Raw genomic sequence first — 17,862 nt, 5'->3', positions numbered from 1 at the left:
AGGCTTGTGTGTACGTGTATGTGTGTGTGGGGGGGGGCGGGAATCTTGGGAGGGGAGGGGAAGAAATGTCTTTGAGCTTGAAACAATGCAAAGGAGAGAGGGGGCAGTGGGGTCACAGGACAGGGGAGTTTCTGAAAGGACTGGAACTCAAAGAAATGGAAGGCTCACACTCCCCATGCCAGTGCCCAGGCCGCCTGCACCTGTCAGACAGGTCTGCCCGGACTGGACCACAGGGGCAGGGTGGGAGCCCAGGCCAGAGTGTCCTCACTTTCATCTGGGGCCTGGGAGGGAGTGAGGGACAGCTTTCGGTGGAGGGGGTGTCTCAGGTGAGGGCACTTTGGCGTGGATACTCCCAGGCAGGTGGGCTATGCAATTGCTGAGTTCCCCACCTGCCTGAAGCCCCTTGTCGAGAGAAGTCTGGTAAAGGCTCCCTCCCAGCTAGGAGGCCCCGCCCCATTTTCCTTAGAGAGGACAAGGCAGGGTCTGATTCTGCCCCCACTCTCGATCTTAGCATCTCCAGTTATGAAGTGAATACATTAGGCTTAAAACCGACGTGGGCTGCCGTTTCAAAGCAAACACATTGAGACACGTTATTCCCTTCCCAGGCAGCCCTGAGAACCCGAGGCTTAGAGACGCCACCAGTTTCGGGGCTTTGTGATTTTTCAGGGGGCAGCCACGCCCCTAAGAAATCACGGAGGGAGAAGGCCCCATCGTCTCTCAGCCGATGCGCAGACCCCGGGGCGGGTGGTGGACAAGGGGTGCCTCAGCCCAGGTTCCCCCAACCCGACCCCACACCCACCGGTTCCCCTGCACCAGGTTCTGGAGCGCAGGATGGCAGGTGCTGGGAAGTGCTGCCGCAGGTGGCACAACCCCATCAGGCGCCCCCCCCCATCCCCGCCTGCCTGACGCCAGGAGCACCTGCGCGCTCTCCAAGAAGCACTGGTGAACGCCCGCCACTCAACGCCTCACGCTCCAGCTATATTTCACGGCCCGGGTGCGCCCCTAGACGATGCTTAGGTCCCCTGCGCACCCCACTCCCCGGCCTTGGGTGTAGCATCCTCCAGAGGACACACCACTCTCCACCCTGGCTGTGCTTCCTGGCCCAGGAGGACCCCTGGCGCAAGGGCGACCCCGCAACACCGAGGTCCCCTGTACCTCCAGCTAAGTTCCTCGCCCTCTAAGCACCCAAGCCAGTGCTCTCTGGGCTCCTAGAACTCTCCAGTGCCAAATAGCGTGTTTTCCTTCGGCGCCCCCAGCCCATCCGCATCCCCACCTTGGCGGTGCTTCCCAGCTCAAGGGTGGCCCTCGGGCCCCGCGTTCCCGCGAGTCGCGCACTCCTGGCTGGGTTCCCAGCCCCCTGGGCCTCCCAGGGCAGTGCTTCCTGCGCACCCCCCCATCCCCTCAGCCCTCGAGGCTCGGCTGTGCCCCCCACGACCTGGGCGGTGCATCCCGGCCCAGCGCGCCGCCAAGCGCGCTGCGCATGGGCGCCTCCTCACCTGCGGGTCCGAACCGTGGGGCTGTATTTGCCTTTGTTTCTCTTCTTGAAGAGCGAGTTCATGGTGGTGCTTGGGGTGGGCGGGTGGGACGTCGGGTCGCGGCGCCGGTCTGGGCACTGGGCTGCGGAGGCCCCGGCGCGCACCAAAGGGCGGGCAGCGAGCACAGGTGAGCGAGCGGCGGCGCTGGAGCCCCGAGTGCTGCGCGGCGGCGGCGCGCGGTCACTACTCGCGGGGGGCGGGGCTCTCGCAGGCCACTGGCTCTCCCAGCCGCTCCCGAGAAGGTGGTGCTTACCTTCCCGGAGGAGGGGCACCAGGCGGGCGGGGCTTCCAGGCTCGTGCGGCGCCGGGCCAGATCGAGTGGGGCGTCCGCTCTGGACTGGGGGTGGGGACACCGGGTCTTGTCAGGACACAGCCCACCGCCCAGCACGGACATTCGAGATGCTGGGCAGGCGGGCGGGGGCTCACTGGCCACTTTCCCGAGAGTGCTCAGTATCCCCCTCACCCCCGCGCTCCGGGCCTGGCTCCCCCCTGACTGAGGGCCCCATCTGGCTCTCTGCTGCCCCTCTTGGGCATCAGCTCTCCCTTCTCGTTGGCTGAACCCAGGTGGGTGCCCACCTCCCAGGTGTGGCAGACACTGGATGGGTCTCTATGCCTCGGATAGCTAGCGAATTACATTCAGGTGGTAGCAGTGTCGATGGTAATTGAGAGAAGGGAGCTCTGGAGTGCGCCCGCCTGAGTTCAAATCCTGCCGCTACAGTCAGCTGACTCCTTGGCAAGGCTTCTTGCCGTTCCCAACCTCAGTTTCCTTATTTGTCAAACAGTGATAACAACTGTCCTCCATCCCATAGGAGGTTCCTGTAGTTAATTCACACAAAGCACTTAGCACAGCGCCGGAAGTGCCAAGTTAGACTCTGTGCCAGCACGAGTCCAGGTTAGACCGTGGCCCTGTTGCGCCGTGTGCCAGTAGAGAAGGCTGCAGTTAGCAGACAGTGAACTGAGTCTGGAGGTGAGCCAGAGTGGGGCCCTGGCAGCGGGGAGGGTTCAGCACCACTCTGGAGGGCGCTGGGGGTTCTGAGCTCAGCTGGGAAGGAGGAACACACATTCCCCCGGGAGATGCCAGAAGGCATTGGAGATAAGCTATGGCCAAAGGGCTCAAATGGGGAGCAATGAGGTCTGAGAGGCAGAGAAAAAGGGGCCTCCACTGGGTATCCAGAGTCCTCAGGGCAGTCCCTTCCCCAGCTGTTTTTTATTTTAAAAATAAGGAGGTGGGGCTTCCCTGGTGGCGCAGTGTTTGAGAGTCCGCCTGCCGATGCAGGGGACACGGATTCGTGTCCCAGTCCGGGAAGATCCCACATGCAGCGGAGCGGCTAGGCCCGTGAGCCATGGCCGCTGAGCTTGCGCGTCCGGAGCCTGTGCTCCGCAACGGGAGAGGCCACAACAGTGAGAGGCCCGTGTACCGCCAAAAAAATAAATAAATAAAAAATAAAAATAAAATAAAAATAAGGAGGTTGGTGGGGAAGTTGATGCCTACAGGCTTTTCCTGTCCCAGACCCCAGAGCATCTGAGAATAATGTCCTTTAGGCCACTGGTGTCCCTGCCACCAAAGGACTTCAGTTTTGAAGCGTTACAGAGACTTTAGGAAAACCTTATTCCTAAGGGGGCATCTGCAGATGGGCTTAAGCGGGTCTGTGGATCCTCCTACAGTTGCTTTCAAAATGTGTGTGTCCAAATGTGCATTTTTGGGGGGAGGGTCTATCTCTTTCAACGGGTTCATTCATTGACTCATTCAACAGACATGAACACTCTCCCAGCCTTGGCTGCCTGGTTCTTCTGCGTTGATGAGGAAAGGGAAAAACCAAAAAAACAGCAAAGAGCCTTTCTCTTAAGGGAGGGGGAATGACACATATTAATAATAATAGTAATAATAATAATAAATTGATGACCTCAAATTGTTAACTTTTCAAAGGGGTCTGGGGACCTAAAAAGGATAAAGGACCCTGGGGGGTGCCGCAGCTCAGGATCTCCAGGGGAGTTTGTAAAATGCAGATTCCAGGGCCTTGACACACCCCCAGCTCCTGACTGGGGAGCACAGGAAGGGTCCCAGGAATCTGAACTTTTAGCAAGTGCCCCTGGTGGTCCCTGGCCTCTTATGAGAAGTCAGGAGTGAGGGATCCTGCCTGCAGCTCCCCACCTGCTCAGGTGGAGAAACCTGAACAGACCTTCCAGTCAAACCTAACCTTTCTTTCCCCTCTGAACTTGGCTCTGCCTGGCTCCTCTCTCAGACGCCCGTCCTAGATAGGGAGTTCCTCACAAGGCAGCCGAGGGCTTGAGCAATTCCCTCCATCCTGAAGGGACTTCCCTTCCCAAGTCTGAGGTTAGGACAGGGCTTGGCCGGCACCTAGAGACTGCAAGTCCAGCCAGCCGACATTGGGAGCAGGTGTCAGGGAGGAGCCAAGGCTTCAGCACACAGGCTGGGCAGGCGCAGGGACCCGGGGTCTACAGAAGCCCGAACTGTGGACAAAGCTTGCTCACCCAGGACCCCTTCCTGCACCCCAGGTGAGCCAAAGGGCTCAGGAAGGAACACTGTCCATCACCCTGCTTTATGGCACAACCCTGCGTGGAAACCCTTTTCCTTCCTTCTCCTGACTACCTTTCCCTTGGAGGCTAAACCTACCTTAGGGAATGTTCATGGCAGTAGTGTTGCCAGGGAGGAGGCCCTGGAAACAACCTGCTGGCCACTGGGATCAGGGTCAGGTGGTTAAATAACCCAGGGCATATCTACACCGGGAAGACCATGCAGCTGGAAAAGAATGAGATGTCATATATGTAGTCAGGCACCAGCAGCAAAGTGTGAGGGAGAAGCAGGGAATGTATGTGCATATACACACAGAAAACTTCTGGAAGGTTCCACAACAAACTGCTAGCCATGAGTCCCCTCAGGAGAGAAATCTGAATTTTCATTATACGCTCTTTTATAGTGTTTGGATTTTATTTTATTTTTTAAAATTTCCTTTGGATATTATTTTTATATGTACTTAGATTGCTTTTCCAATGGCTTTTTTCAGCTACTCTTTAAAAACTCATTTCAAAATGACCCAAGCCTGGCATTCCCTCTTCCCAGAGCCTTCCCTGCCGCCCTCTCCCCTGCCCCCTCCCCACTTTGTGCCCCTCTGTCAGTGCCCACTCAGTACCACACTCTATGGTACTAACCTCCTTCCTTGTAGGACATTCTGACTGGACTGAAAGATACTGGTTGATAAGGATTTTGGAAGATATAACACTTGGGCAAAATAGAACCCATGCTGAGGAAAGAAGCCTCTCTACCTTCAAGTTGCTGATAGTCTAAGGTCAGAGGCAAAGATACAACAACTACAAAGCCAGACTTCCCTGGTGGTCCAGTGGTTAAGAATCCGCCTTCCAATGCAGGGGACGTGGGTTCGATCCCTGGTCAGGGAACTAAGATCCCACATGCCGTGGAGCAACTAAGTCCACGCGCCACAACTAGAGAGCCTGTGCACCGCAACGAAGGACCCTGCAGGCCGCAGAGAAGATCCCACATGCCACAACTAAGACCCGATGCAGCCAAATTAATTAATTAATCAATTAATTAATTAAAAACAAATACAAAGCCAACTGGGATGAGTCTGGGGAGAAGAGCGTTATCAGAGCTCTGAAGATGGGGAGGAGGGGGAGCAGCCTGGGGAGTCCTGGGGTGGAGTCCTCGCTCAGTCCTTTTCAGTTATGTGAACAGCTTGTGGGCAGGTCATTTTGTCTCTCTGAGCCTCAGTTTTCCTCATCTGTGGAATGGGCACAACTATAGCATCCACCTCCTAGGGTGAGATCCCATGTGTTAAGCACTTGGTATGCCCCCTGGCACTGAGTGAGGGCTCCACAAATGGGAGGGGATTACCTCTGCAGCTGGAGGCTCGTGCTCATGGGGTTGAGGGTTACAAGCAATTACAGGAACTCCTCCAAAATGTGTCAGAACTCTGGACTTCTCCAAACTTTCATATCTTCCTTCTCCACACCTCCTAGAAAAGTGAAATTTGGCTTTTGAGAGGGAACCTAAGTAGAGACCTCCAGGTTAGCAGGCTTGTAGCTCAGCTGCTGAGTGACACCTGTGACACATGATTTAATGCCATTTCTCGTTTATTGAGGACCAACTCCGTGCCAGGCAACATGGCATGTGGCCAACATGCTTCAGCTGATTGACTCTCCCCAAGGACCCATACCGGTGAAGCCTTCCCAGTCCTCCCCCGCAGGAGGAAGCTCTCTTATCTCATGTTCCAGGGAAGAGTACTGAGAGGCCCCGTGCCCAGCTGGGCTGGTTCCTGGGTTAGCCTGCTCTGGCCCCGCGCCCTCAGACCCCCACCCGCCTCCACCCTCCTGGGCTCGGGCATAGGGGCCAGGCTTCCGCTGACTAGGCTGGGCCCAGGCCAGGTGCTTCAGGGAGAATTAGCAGATTGAGGGAGGAATTTGAGTTGTGCTGCACCATCCCTCCTCCCTCCAGTCTCTAAAATCTGGTTTCTGAGCTGGTGCTGCTGTGTATGTGTGTGTATGTGTGTGTGCACATGTGTACACGCGTGTGCACGCTGCTCTGTGGGCAGGCCGGACGGGATGGGAGCTGTGACCTGGCCCTGTGAGTTCTCCTCTGGGCAGATGGGATTTGTTTGCTTCCATGGAGCCCTCTTATGCCAAGTGACTCATCTGCTCTGCCTGTGCCGTGGGGTGGGGTCTCAGGGAGAGTGTTTGCTTTCCTGCGGTTTATGTGACGGTTAACCTCACGGAGATAGTACCCGTAGGGCCATCCTGTTCCCTGGCAACCAGGCCCCTGAACTCTGTCCCCTCCCTACAGCTGGGCCAGGCTGCCGGCTCCCAGGAGGACCACCACCTTCTGAAGGGTCACCCACACCCTCCCTATTTGCTGTCAATGTTTCCCCAGCAGCTGGAGAGGTGCTCACTCACTCCCTGGCTGGCTCGGGTGTTTCTGTGAACCAGTTTGAAACAAGAAGGGCAGCATTGCCCCAGTCCTGGAGAGAGGGGTGTGCAGGTTCCTTACCACAGAGCCTTTTCCTCCTAGGGCGGAGGCCCAGCCCATTCTTCTGCAGACAGTCATTCTCCCATCTCCAATGGTATGGCCTCACCCCAATCTGGGGAGCATTTAAAAATACAGATTCCAAGGTCCCTCTTCTGAGATTACAGGTGGGTGGGTCTTGGTACAGCCCAGGAATCTGCATGTTAACAAACACATACTCCCTGGGATGCTGAAGCGTGTGGGTTCCTGGGCCACCCTGAGAAACACAGCTGTGAACAGAAAGAGATGCAGCCCATGCTCAGGCCCTGGTCTATACCTGCCTGGGAAGAACCCACAGGCTGTTGCTTGAGGCCAACCTCTGTTTGAATCCTGGCTCTGCCATACAACCAGCTGTGTGACCTTGGGTATGTGGCTTAACCTCTCTGAACCGGGTTTCCCCATCTGTAAAATGGGGATGAGCCAGCGCTTGGTGATGTGTGCAGAGCACCTGGCATGGAGGTCCCTCTCCTCCCTGCCCTCCAAGGGGACAGGAGGGGGCTGACCCAGCTTCACCCTGAGTTTTGTAACATGTATTTACTTTTCTTGCAAAACAATGCAGGGGATGGAAAATCATGTTGGCCCTCCAGCCCACATGGGCTGACACACTCAGCCCTGGGCTGGGGGCCTAGTGAGCTCCCCACAGCCCCCCTGGGACCAGAGGGGAGGCTGGGCCCTGGCAGCAGGGACAGGAGAGGTACATGGTGAGTCACCCACTCGGCCTGCCCCTGAGTCATCCCCCAAGAATGTGATTCAGGCCCCCACCGGCCCAGGGCCCCTGGAAGGCTGCCCCATCCTGGCCACCTATTTACTGCCTGCCAGGCAGCCCCACTCTGCTGCTCCCCAAGGGAGCCACTGCTCAGATGACCTTCCTGCTGGCCCTCTCTGGATGCAGGTGTGCACCTGTACACCTATGTCTGCTGTCAAAGTATTCAAACAGCTCCTGACCAGCGGTTGAATAGGGGCTGGAGGTCCTGGCCACCCTGGCCCTTGCCCCAGGACCCAGCCACTGAGGGGTTAACCCTCTGCTCAGCAGGGGAACTCTTGGACCTGGCCTCACCCACAGGCTGGCATCCACTCTGGCCCAGCCAGACTGCCCCATCATCGCATCTTGTAGATCCAGGCTTCATCTTGAACTCTGGGTGGCTTTCCAGCACAACCTACCCCACATCTCTGGACACCTCTTTTCAAGCCCATCCCTGGGCCTCTTAGATCAAGCTGTGAGGGCCACTCAGTGAGGAGGTCACGCTGTCAGGGCAGTGAGTGGAGCTGGGTGGGGCCATGGGGCCAGACAGGCTCTGCCAGGCCTGGGATCCTCGCAGGACAGGTTATCCAACCCAACCCCAAAACTCCCCTCCCCACGACCAAGCTTACTTCCTCCTGCCCTGCCTGCCAGGGCTCATGCTGCCCAGACCGGTGGGGCTACATTTCTGGGGCCAGTGTGTTACAGCCCCTGGGAATGGCCTAGGTCAGGAGGGCAGGACCCCATTCCCTCCTGTGCCTGGGGGCCTGAGTAATGGCCAGGCCAGGCCACAGGGGAGAGAATATGGAATCAAATCAGGTTTTAGCTTGAAGCCAACCTGGATTTGAATCCTGGCTCTGCCATGCGCCCAGCTGTGTGATCTTAGGCAGGGGGCTTAACCTCACTGAACCTCAATTTCTCCATCTGTAAAATGGGGAAGAGCCAGGGAGCTAAGATGTCAAATCCCAGCTCCTTCATTTCCTAGCCATGTGACCCTGGGGAAATGTCTTCAACTCTCCGAACTTGGGTTTCTCCATCTGCAAAATGGGGACTCTCTGGCACCTGCTCCATAGAGTCTTAAAAGGATTCAGTGAAGTAAGACACATAACAATGACACACAATAACAACATCTGTTGAGTGTTTACTATATGCCAGGCCCTGTGCTAAGTGCTTGGCTCAGAGGGTCGGCACTGTGTTTTCTAGCTTCGTTGAGGTGTGATGGGCGTACAACAGAGTGTATATATTTAAAGTGTACCATCTGATGAGTTTTGACACAAGCACACAATGGTGAAACCATCGCCACAACAAAGATGACAAACTGGCCCTCTTCCTCTCCCCATTTTTCAGATGTGGAAACTGAAGCTCCAAGGCATTCAGTGCCTGCTCAGGAAGGTCAGGAGGGGCCTCAGGATTTAAACCCTGCGGTCTGAGCCAGCACCCTTGTCTCCACCTCCACCACCATTCAGCAGGTGCCAGGCACAGAGTAGGTGCCCAGTGTCATGTTGAATGAATGAATGAGTGAGTGAATGAGAGGGTCACTGCACCATGGTCCTGGGGAAGATCCCCAGAGGAGGACCAACCAAGGGCTAGTAGGTCCTGAGTCAGGACCATGGTGGAAGAGAAGGGAGTTATTCGTCCATTCGTCCAATATTTATTGAGCACCTACTATGTAACAAGTCCTGCTCTAGGCACTCAGGATACAAGTGGAATACAATGGACACATGTTCCTGCCTTCAGGGAGTTGGCGGCAGAGGACTGGGGTGGGGATGGTGTAAGTATGAGGTCCCTGGTGGATGATGGCACCTCTCCCATGTCCCCAAGGATGGAGCACCCCAGGCACAGTCACAGACTGGGGGTCCCGGGGATACTGTGAGGAAAGTGTCCAGACCCCAGGCTGAGGCTGGTTGGAGCCTCTCACTGGAGGCAGGCAGGGACCCCAGGTTCCCTCCTCCTTCTCCTCCCTCCTGAGCATCACTGATGTTTCCATGGGAATCAGGTTTCTTTGTCCCGAGGGGAGGATCTTGACCTCTTGCCCACAAAGTGCCTCCCACATGTTCACCCATCCATTGATGGAGCACCTACTGTATACCCCGTCCTGGGGACACAGTAGCTAACAAGATACAGCCTGTATGCCCCGGTCTGGGACGAGAAAGGGATAGAAAAGCAAGCCGACAACCGCATTTAAATAAGTGAAATGACTTAAATGCCCATCCACGGGGCAGTGGCAGATGAACGATGAAAGCATCAGGCTCTGGAAAGGTGGATGGGGGTCAGGAAGGCGGGGGTCCGTAGGCCTTGCAGGAAAGGAAGTCTAGGCTGTAGCAAGTGAACCAGTAGGTGCTGTGTTTTTGCCATTTGTGATTTAAACTAGAGCTGCCCCTATGTCCGCGAGTTTGCCTGTCTACCCCAGTCTGGACCTGCCCGGGCCCTTTGTCCACTCTCTCTGCTGAGGTCAAACATTCCTGCTCTGGACCCAGGAGGCCCAGTCACCACAGGCTGCCCTCCCGGGCCATTCTCTGGTCACTGGCTCAGTCTTAATCCCTCACCCGGGCTCAGGCCTCGGAACCGATGAGTCAACACAAGCCGGCTCTGGACAAACACCCCCTCCTCCTGGCCCTGGGGTCCCTACTCCACACCCACCCAGTTCATCCTCTTCCCAAGAAAGCGTGCAACCTCTGCTGGTCCAGGGATGACTCAGAGCAGCCCTGGCCAAAGGAACTTCCTGCAATGCCGGAAATATTCTGTATTTTAAGGGAAGCACGAGCCACGTGTAGCTATTGAGCGCTTGGAATGTGGCTCGTGCAACTGGATGTTTAATTTTGTTGTTTATATTTTTTATTTACATGAACATATGACATGTTAAATAGCTGCCTTTGGGACTTCCCTGGCAGTCCAGTGGTTAGGAATCTGCACTTGCATTGCAGGGGGCGTGGGTTTGTTCCCTGGCTGGGGAGCTAAGATCCCGCATGCTGTGCAGTGTGGCCAAATAAATAAATAAATAGCTGCCTGTGACTGCTGACTGTCACATCGGGTGGCCCCAGGCAGAGGGGAGAAGTGGATGGCCCGGAACCCTGGCCTCTCCTCAAAGCAGGGGCACCTTGGGGTAGGGGCTGGTTGGGCAGCTAGGGCCTCAGGGACTGAGCTGTGGGGGTCACTTGGGGTCTGTTGAAGGGGCCAAGTTTAGCTTTCAGAGCCTGAGGCTGTCTGCCCCTAGCCCCTTGGTCTGACCCAGCTTGGTGGGCAGAATCATGACCCGAGCTGACCTCTTGATGTTGGAGTGCCATCTCCAGCACCATGGGCCAGCCTCCTTCATCCCTCCCAGACCTCTGACTCAACGCAATCGCAGCCCTACCTCTTCCTCTGCCCGTCCCTGCTCCCCGGCGCTGATCTGACTTGGATGGGGGGCTGGCGTAACATCTAATCTGCTGAAAGGCAAGAGCGACACTCCTCCTTTCAACCTAGAGGAGTCAGAGGCCACAGCGGTCCTGGCCCAGGTCCCCGTGAACACAGAGCTTGGGTGCAGGGGCTTTGCTTTTGAAAGTGATCCTTGGGCACAGGAGCAGGGACATGGGGGAGAGCACCCCAGGAGAGGCAAATCAACCCAGGGTACAGTCGCAAGCTGGGCCCTGCAGTGGGCTAATGGTGGTCCCCCAAAGACAACAAGTCCAAGTCCTAACCCCCTGCAACATGGAAATGTGAACTTATTTGGAAAAAGGGTCTTTAAAGATGTAATGAAACTAAGGATCTCAAGATGAGATCATCCTGGATTTACCGTGGGCCCTGCATCCAACGACAGGAGTCCTTATAATAGAAAGGCAGAGGGAGACTGGAGACAGAGACACATCAGCAGAGAAGGCCATGGGATGCCCGACTTAGGCAGAGATTAGAGAGATGTGGCTTGAGGAAGGAAGAAGAGGCCACAAGCCAAGGAACACAGGCTCCAGAAGCAGGAAAAGGCAAGGAAACGGATTCTCCCCTCAGAGCCTCCAGAAGTACATCCCTGCCGACACCTTGATCGTAGCCCAGCGCGGCTGATTTCAGGTTCTGACCTCTAGAATTGTAAGATAATACATTTGTGTTGTTTTTTAAGCCACTAAAGAGTGTGCTGATCTGTTACAACAGCAGTGGGAAATTCATACATGGGGTCCCTTCTTCCCTTCCCCACAGGGGACTTTATCTGCCATCATCATGGTGACTCTGGGCCAAAGGAAGGTCATGGGTGGAGGTGGAAGAGTAGGAGGTCAGGGAGTGGGTGTCTCCTTCCCCTTCCATCTCAACGCCATGCTCTCAACAGAGTCTCATGGGAGATGGACCCTCTCTCCAAGCTGGCACTATTTACCACTATTTTGTTTCAGACTTTTCCAATGTGATTTTTTTTTATTATTGTGATCAAATATACATAACATAAAATTTACCATTTTAACCATTTTTAAGTGCAAGTTCAGTGGCATTAAATACACTCACACTGCTGTGCAACCATCACCACTATCCATCTCCGCAACTTCCTCATCTTGCAAAACTGAAACTCTGCACCCATTAAACATTAACTCCCCACTCCCCCTCTCCATGCCCTGGCAACCACCCTTCTACTTTCTGTCTCTGTGAACTTGACGACTCTAGGTATCACATATAAATGGGATCATATAATATTTGTCCTTTTGTGTCTGGCTTCTTTCACTGAGCATAATGTCTTCAGGGTTCATCCATGAACCTTTCCTTCCTTTTTTAAGGCTGAATAATTTCCGCATTATCCCCATGTTAAAGGAGGGGACACTGCAGCCACATACACTGCAGGGACACTGGAAGGTAACAGAGCCAGAACTCACACCCAGGCCAACCTGACTCCGGCACCCAGCACTCACCACTGTGCCGCCCAGCCCCCTCCCTAGCTCCCTGCTGACTCTCCTGGGGCATCCTACCTTCCTTTCACTTCCTCCCCTCCTCGCTGAGAGCTCCTGGGGCTCAGAGGCTTTACTTGCCTTTGGACCCCAACTCCACATGTAGCGCCTGCTGGAATCCCAAAGCCTGTGTGGAAGTGACTGGACTTGCGGGTGGGCTGGGGGTTGAGGTGGGTGGGGCCTGGCTGTATGGCCCTCTGGGTGAGGCTCCCCTGGACTCAGCCTCCGCTCAGTTAAAGTGGCCCAATGACCAGGACAACCACACAGAGTTGTGCAGGCTACAACCTACATACCTGTACATGGCCACACTGTCAATGACCCTGATGGCCCTGGAAGGTCCCCAATCTAGGAGGTCTCTGAGCTCTGCTCTTGGGAGGAGGAAGAAGGAACAGGATTAGGAGCAGCCCAGGACAAATGAGATGCGAGGCAGAAAGCAGACTGAGGGTTGCTGGAGCTGGGGGGAGGGAGGAAGGAGGAGTGACTGCTTGATGGGTATTGGTTTTCTTTTGGGGTGATGAAAATGTTCTGGAACTAGACAGCAGTGATGGATGCAAAGCCTTGTGAATGTACTAAAAGCCACTGAATTGTACACTTGAAAATGGTTAAAATTTGTAATTTTTATGTTATGTATGTTTTATCATAATAAAAAAAATGTCCCACTCTCTCCAGCTTCAGCACCCTCCCAGGGCCTTTATGTATTCTAGGGCCCAGATCAAGGGCCGCTTGTGTCCCCACAAGGGTCTGGACTCTGGACCCTCTCACTCCCCACCAGCTCCCCCGCCCCCTCCCCGCAGTGTCACATTAAGCTTTCCGAGGACATTTCCCTGCAGGATGCCTTCTGGGGGCATCTGTGTTTGGATTGGGCCCAGTGTTTTACTCAAATAAATGCATTACTGATGGCTGAATTTCCTGTGGCAGTGGCCCAACTGTGGGAAGATATTCAAACATGCGAGGTGGTTTCTGGAGTCTTCAAAACCCACCATACCAAAAGGCAGCTGTGGCTCGGTCATTCTCACAGGGCAAGAAGGAAGCGGCAGATAGAGGCTGAACGTCCCGCCCCTGAGACTGACTTCATGCCTCCAAGTGTTCCCATCGAATCAGCCCATTCTTTTGGTACCTCCTCAGTCCCGAACCAGGATGCCTGGATATCTTTGCAGCTCAGGCTGGGAAATCACATCTTCTGGGTACTTCCGCTGCAGCCCTGGGGCAAGAAGTCCTGGGTTTGAGTTCCTTACTAGCTGTGTGACCTAGGGCAAGTTACTCAACCTCCCTGTGCCTTAGTTTCCTTGTCTTTATAACAAGGATCAACAGAGTTTTGGCCTTAAAAGGTTGTTTGCTTTGTTTGTTTTCATTTAGGTATCGTTATATAACATAAAATTAACCATTTTAATGCATACAAGTCAGTGGCAATTTAGTGCATTCGCCGTGTTGTGCAACCACCACCTCTGTGGAGCGCAAAAACATTTTCATCCCTACAGGGGTTATTTTTGAGGATTAAATGTGTGAATGTTTGTAAAGCCTTCGAACTGTGCCTGATACAGCACGTGCCAAGTAAGTGCTCAATAAACTGTAGGAGTGATTGATAGGAATAGGAAGCACGTGGCAGGTGGTGCTATTACTAATTCGCTTCTCTTGGCTGGAGGAGGAGGGAGTGAGACTCTCATTCCCTTCTAGGCCCCATTTTCCACTTTGAGCTCTCTGTACCCACGCAGCGGTCGCACCCCTCCCCCCCCAACCCCCCCCCCCCCCCCCCCCCCCCCGCAACCCAGTGGCCTCCTCACCGGTTGCGGGCAGGGGCGGCGCTGATGGTAGCCAGGAGACCTGGAGACTCCCCGCAGTCTCAGGGCCTCTCCTCTGCTCCTCGTGACTTTTCTTGCCCCCAACCCCTTTATCTCCCACGCCAGCTCCTACTCCCCCAAGCTGCCACCTTCTGTGGCCAAGAAGACACGAGTGGGGTGGCCAGGACGATTCAGCCTGGGTGGAAAAGTATAATAGGAGCGTGAGCACGCCCACAACTGGGAGGAGCTCTTGCGAGCGGACCTCCCCCACTTACGAGAGCGCACCGGCTCCCTCCCCAGGGCTGGCATTTACTCCAAGCATCCTGGGATCCCCAGGCGCTAGGAATGACCTCCAAGATCCCCCCACACCGCCAGGCCTGTCCGCTTAGAAGAACCACTTGGGGAGCTTGTTAAACAAGCACGTTCCCAGGCTCTTCGAGCAGTGCACGGGATTTCAACATGCACCCTGCTGAGGGAAGTCTTAGGAGTTGGAGAGTTTGGGATATATTGCTCCGCCCCACCTTTCCAGGTGTAAACATCCTAATTTGTGGTTACTTTGTGCCAACTCAATGCCTTTCGTGCTGTAACAACGGCCAACAGTGTGAATGCTCACTACGCGTCCTGCACTGACGCCCAGGAGGAGCATGAGTTTCCCTGATGAACCCCGGGTCCAGCGATACACCCCGGACTCCCATCTTCCTCGACAATTCCCCTTGGTGGCGACCCCAGGAGCCATGGACTGTCGTTTGCTGCCACCTTGTGGCAGGGATGGGAACCGTGTGCTCCATTTCCATTCTTGATAACCTTAACCAAGAAAACGCAGAGTACTTACCCGTGTTCCATGTCCCCAGTAAGATCCTGCGGACGTGGGGCAGATGAATAAGACAGACACGGTCTCTTGCCCTTGCGGAGCTCACAGTCTCCTGGGTCAGACCTACAAATAAATAAAATGAATGAATAAATAAGGTGATTACAGAGTGTGACACACGCTAGGAAGGAAGCAAACGGGCTCTTTATCACAAGCTGCAACCATGTATTTGCTAAACAGAGCGCTGTCTGTCTCCCTGTACACACTGTCCCTGCCCAGAACTGTGGGCCACGCAAGGGCAGGCAGCTTGTCTGACTCCCTCTTGCAAATGGGTGAAGTCACACAGTGCTGGCACATAGTAGGTGCTTAGTAAATGTCAAGTGAATGAATACACGGATGACAAGGCTGTCCAGAGCCAGCTTCTTGGCTCCTCCAGGACAAACAGATGGGGAGAAGGAAGGGAGGGCTGTGGAAGGAAGGCTGGGTCCCCGGGATCCTGGGAGGGCCGGGAGGGTTTACTTGTGAGCTAAAGTGAGAAGGATGGGAAATCGTCACCCTCCCGGGGAAGCCCCAGTCCACCCTGTTTTAAATTGTACCCTCACTCCGCTCGCTTCTTGAATCCCTTCCCTGGTTATTTTTTCACCTTGGTATTTCCCCCCATCTCACATAGTACTATACATTTGCCTTATTTATTTAATGTCTGTCTCCCCCACTGAAATGTAAACTCTACGAGGGCAAGGATTTTTTACCTGTTGTGTTCACTGATGACTCTCCAGCGCCTAGAAAGGCCTGACACTTAGCAGGAGCTCTGTAAAAGCAAGCATGTGAATGAAAGATGCACGTTGGTGTCTTAGGGCAGGGCCAGAAGGCCTCTGGGGCGTAGCCAGTGGAGGGAGCAGATTCAGAGCCCAGGAGGAGGGGGTTGACCCGAGTTAGGGAAGGGGCCAAACGTGAACTGTACTAGGGCCAGCGGGGCTGGGTGGGGCAAGGGTTCGCCTGGGAGCAGAGCTAGACTGGGGTTGGAGCCTTGGGGCGGGGTCTTCCTGGGGCTGAGCCACCCCTGAGGCTGCGTGCTTTAGGGGCGGGACCCTATGGAAGCTTGGCCTGCATGAGGAGTGGCCAGTCTGGAGAAAGGGCCGGGGTGGGGGCGTGGTCAAAGAAGGATGCATAAAAATGAAGGGAGGGGCTAAGGCTGGGGTGGGGCCAGTCTGGGGCGGGGCCTGTCCAGGGGGTAAATCTGGGCGGGGCCGGGGCTGAGCGGAGAGGGAGGGCGGGGGCGGGGCCAGGCCAGGCCGGGACCTCCGCTGTCCCGGGTCCTGGAGCGCTCCCCCCTCCCGCAGGCCCCTCCCTGACCGGCCCGGACGCAGGGTGTGCTGGTCAGGACGCCCCACGCTCGGCGATCGCCGGCCCGGACTGCGGGGTCCAGCGATCGCGGTTGCGCCCCGCCCCAGGTGCTGCGCTCTGGGCCAGGCGGCCGCGGGGGATCCGGGCGGGCTCAGCTCCGTGCTGCCGCGGGGCTGCGTCTCGGAGACTCCGAGGGCTAGGGTGAGCGGGGCTTCGGGGGACCTGTGCGTGCATGCGTGTGGGCGCATGCATCAGTGTGTGTGCGTGTGTGTGAACCTCTATGCGCATCCTAGAGGGGATGCTGTGTGCGAGCATGGAGTTGAGTAGGTGCGTGCTCCAGGGAGCTGGGCGTGTGTGCAAAGTTGAGTGCGTATGCAAGGGCGGTCTCGTGTGGGAGGGGAGTCGTGCATGTGTGCGCGTGTGTGGCAGAGACAGTGCGTGTGAAATTTGGTGAAGACTGTGTGCGTATGTTAGGGTGTCTTGGAGGAAAATGGGAGGGCAGGTGCAATGATTCTTGGGGGGACTGCAGGGTCGGGACGCCCATGGTAAGCTGTGGGGTGCAGTGGGTGAATGAATTGTGGGAGTGTAAGAATTGCGAATGTGTGTGCTTCCAGGTGGGTGGCTTTATGGGGTTTTCCGGGGGCCCTCAGCATGAGGATGGAGGAACGTTTGGGGGTGCTGATTGCTCCTGAGGAGTGAGTGTGGTCTGGGGCATTGAGTAATGGACAGGGCAAGTGTTTGGGGCATGGCCCAAAGTAATTTGGGAATCACATCGGCCCCTTTGCTTTGAGGGCAGGGGAGATGTGTGGATGGGGCCAGAGGGATGGGCCTGCCCCTTGCTGGGGGAGCAGTGGGCAGGGTTCCTGCTTCCCGTGGAGGGAGCTGCTCCCTCACCAGATACCCTCACCCAGGCTCTGTGCCCATTCCTGCCTGGCTGGCTTCCGCTGGTGGTCCTGCGAGAACATGGTGCAGAAGTACCAGTCTCCTGTCTGCGTCTACAAGTACCCATTTGAGTTGGTCATGGCGGTGAGTGACCTCTGACCCTGGGGCCCCTTGTGTAACAGTTGGAGGGAAACAAGAGGTCAGCTATGATGGGAGGGAGACGGAGACCCTTGGATCCCCAGATCAGAAGGAATTAATGAGCTACTCCACTAACCTTGTGGGTCCAGCTTCTAACCAGGCCATCCCACCTTTCCCCACAACTTCTAGAACCCTTGCCCGCTGACCCAAACACAAGGTCTTTCTTTCTTTTCCTTACTGAAGCTTATCTGTTTGCATCTTGATCTCCTTTGTCAGAAAACAAGGATAGCAAGGGCTGAGTTGTTTGCTGGCTGTCGTTTTGTGTACTGATAGTAATAATAATAATAATAATAATGGTACATATTCTAATGAGGATGATGACAGCAGCCATTCACTGAGAGTTTGCTAAGTTTACATACGTTGTTTTGTTTAATTCCCAGAAGCTCTTATTATTCTCATTTTACCTCCATTAAACCAAAGCTCAGACAGGTGAAGGAATGGCCTTAAGTTCTGTGGCCAGGAAGAGGTAGAGCCGGGCTTGGACCTGCACGGGGACAAGGGGGTAATTCCAGGGCCACAACACCCCCCATGTCCTCCCTCTGCTCACACACCCCCTCCCCTCCCCTTCAAGGAAGCTGAGACCAGGGGGAGAGTGGGCACGTGTGGGCAGGAAGGGTCTGAGAGCAGTTGTCTAACTATGCAACA

The 17,862-nt window shown here is 55.4% G+C and overlaps 2 protein-coding genes across 10 annotated transcripts in view; one reads left to right on the top strand and one right to left on the bottom strand.

Annotated features, from left to right (window-relative positions):
- The window catches only part of PPL (periplakin), a 66,899-nt gene extending 51,073 nt beyond the window's left edge, over nt 1-15,826 (bottom strand). For 2 of the 6 annotated variants that reach the window (XM_067706734.1, XM_067706737.1), the window contains exon 1: nt 1,497-1,709. In XM_067706734.1, coding sequence (XP_067562835.1) covers nt 1,497-1,558 — 62 coding nt within the window. In that variant the 5' untranslated portion in view covers nt 1,559-1,709. Of the gene's footprint in view, nt 1-1,496; nt 1,710-5,406; nt 5,528-6,555; nt 6,707-14,817; nt 14,920-15,542 lie in introns of those variants that run through there. The other 4 variants (XM_067706735.1, XM_067706738.1, XM_067706736.1 and 1 more) reach the window with 4 other exon arrangements.
- A 251-nt stretch (nt 15,827-16,077) lies between these two features.
- The window catches only part of SEC14L5 (SEC14 like lipid binding 5), a 42,775-nt gene continuing 40,990 nt past the window's right edge, over nt 16,078-17,862 (top strand). For 3 of the 4 annotated variants that reach the window (XR_010934970.1, XM_067706732.1, XM_067706729.1), the window contains exons 1-2: nt 16,568-16,682; nt 17,049-17,163. Coding sequence is in view for 3 of the 4 variants with exons in the window: in XM_067706732.1 (XP_067562833.1) it covers nt 16,645-16,682; nt 17,049-17,163 (153 nt within the window). In the remaining variant the exon portion in view is untranslated. Of the gene's footprint in view, nt 16,339-16,567; nt 16,683-17,048; nt 17,164-17,862 lie in introns of those variants that run through there. The other variant, XM_067706730.1, reaches the window with a different exon arrangement.

The sequence above is a fragment of the Pseudorca crassidens genome, chromosome 15, assembly GCF_039906515.1.
Source record: "Pseudorca crassidens isolate mPseCra1 chromosome 15, mPseCra1.hap1, whole genome shotgun sequence".
NCBI lineage: Eukaryota > Metazoa > Chordata > Mammalia > Artiodactyla > Delphinidae > Pseudorca > Pseudorca crassidens.
The sequence above is the reverse complement of the archived record's forward strand: the minus strand, read 5'-3'. Positions and strand labels throughout refer to the sequence as shown.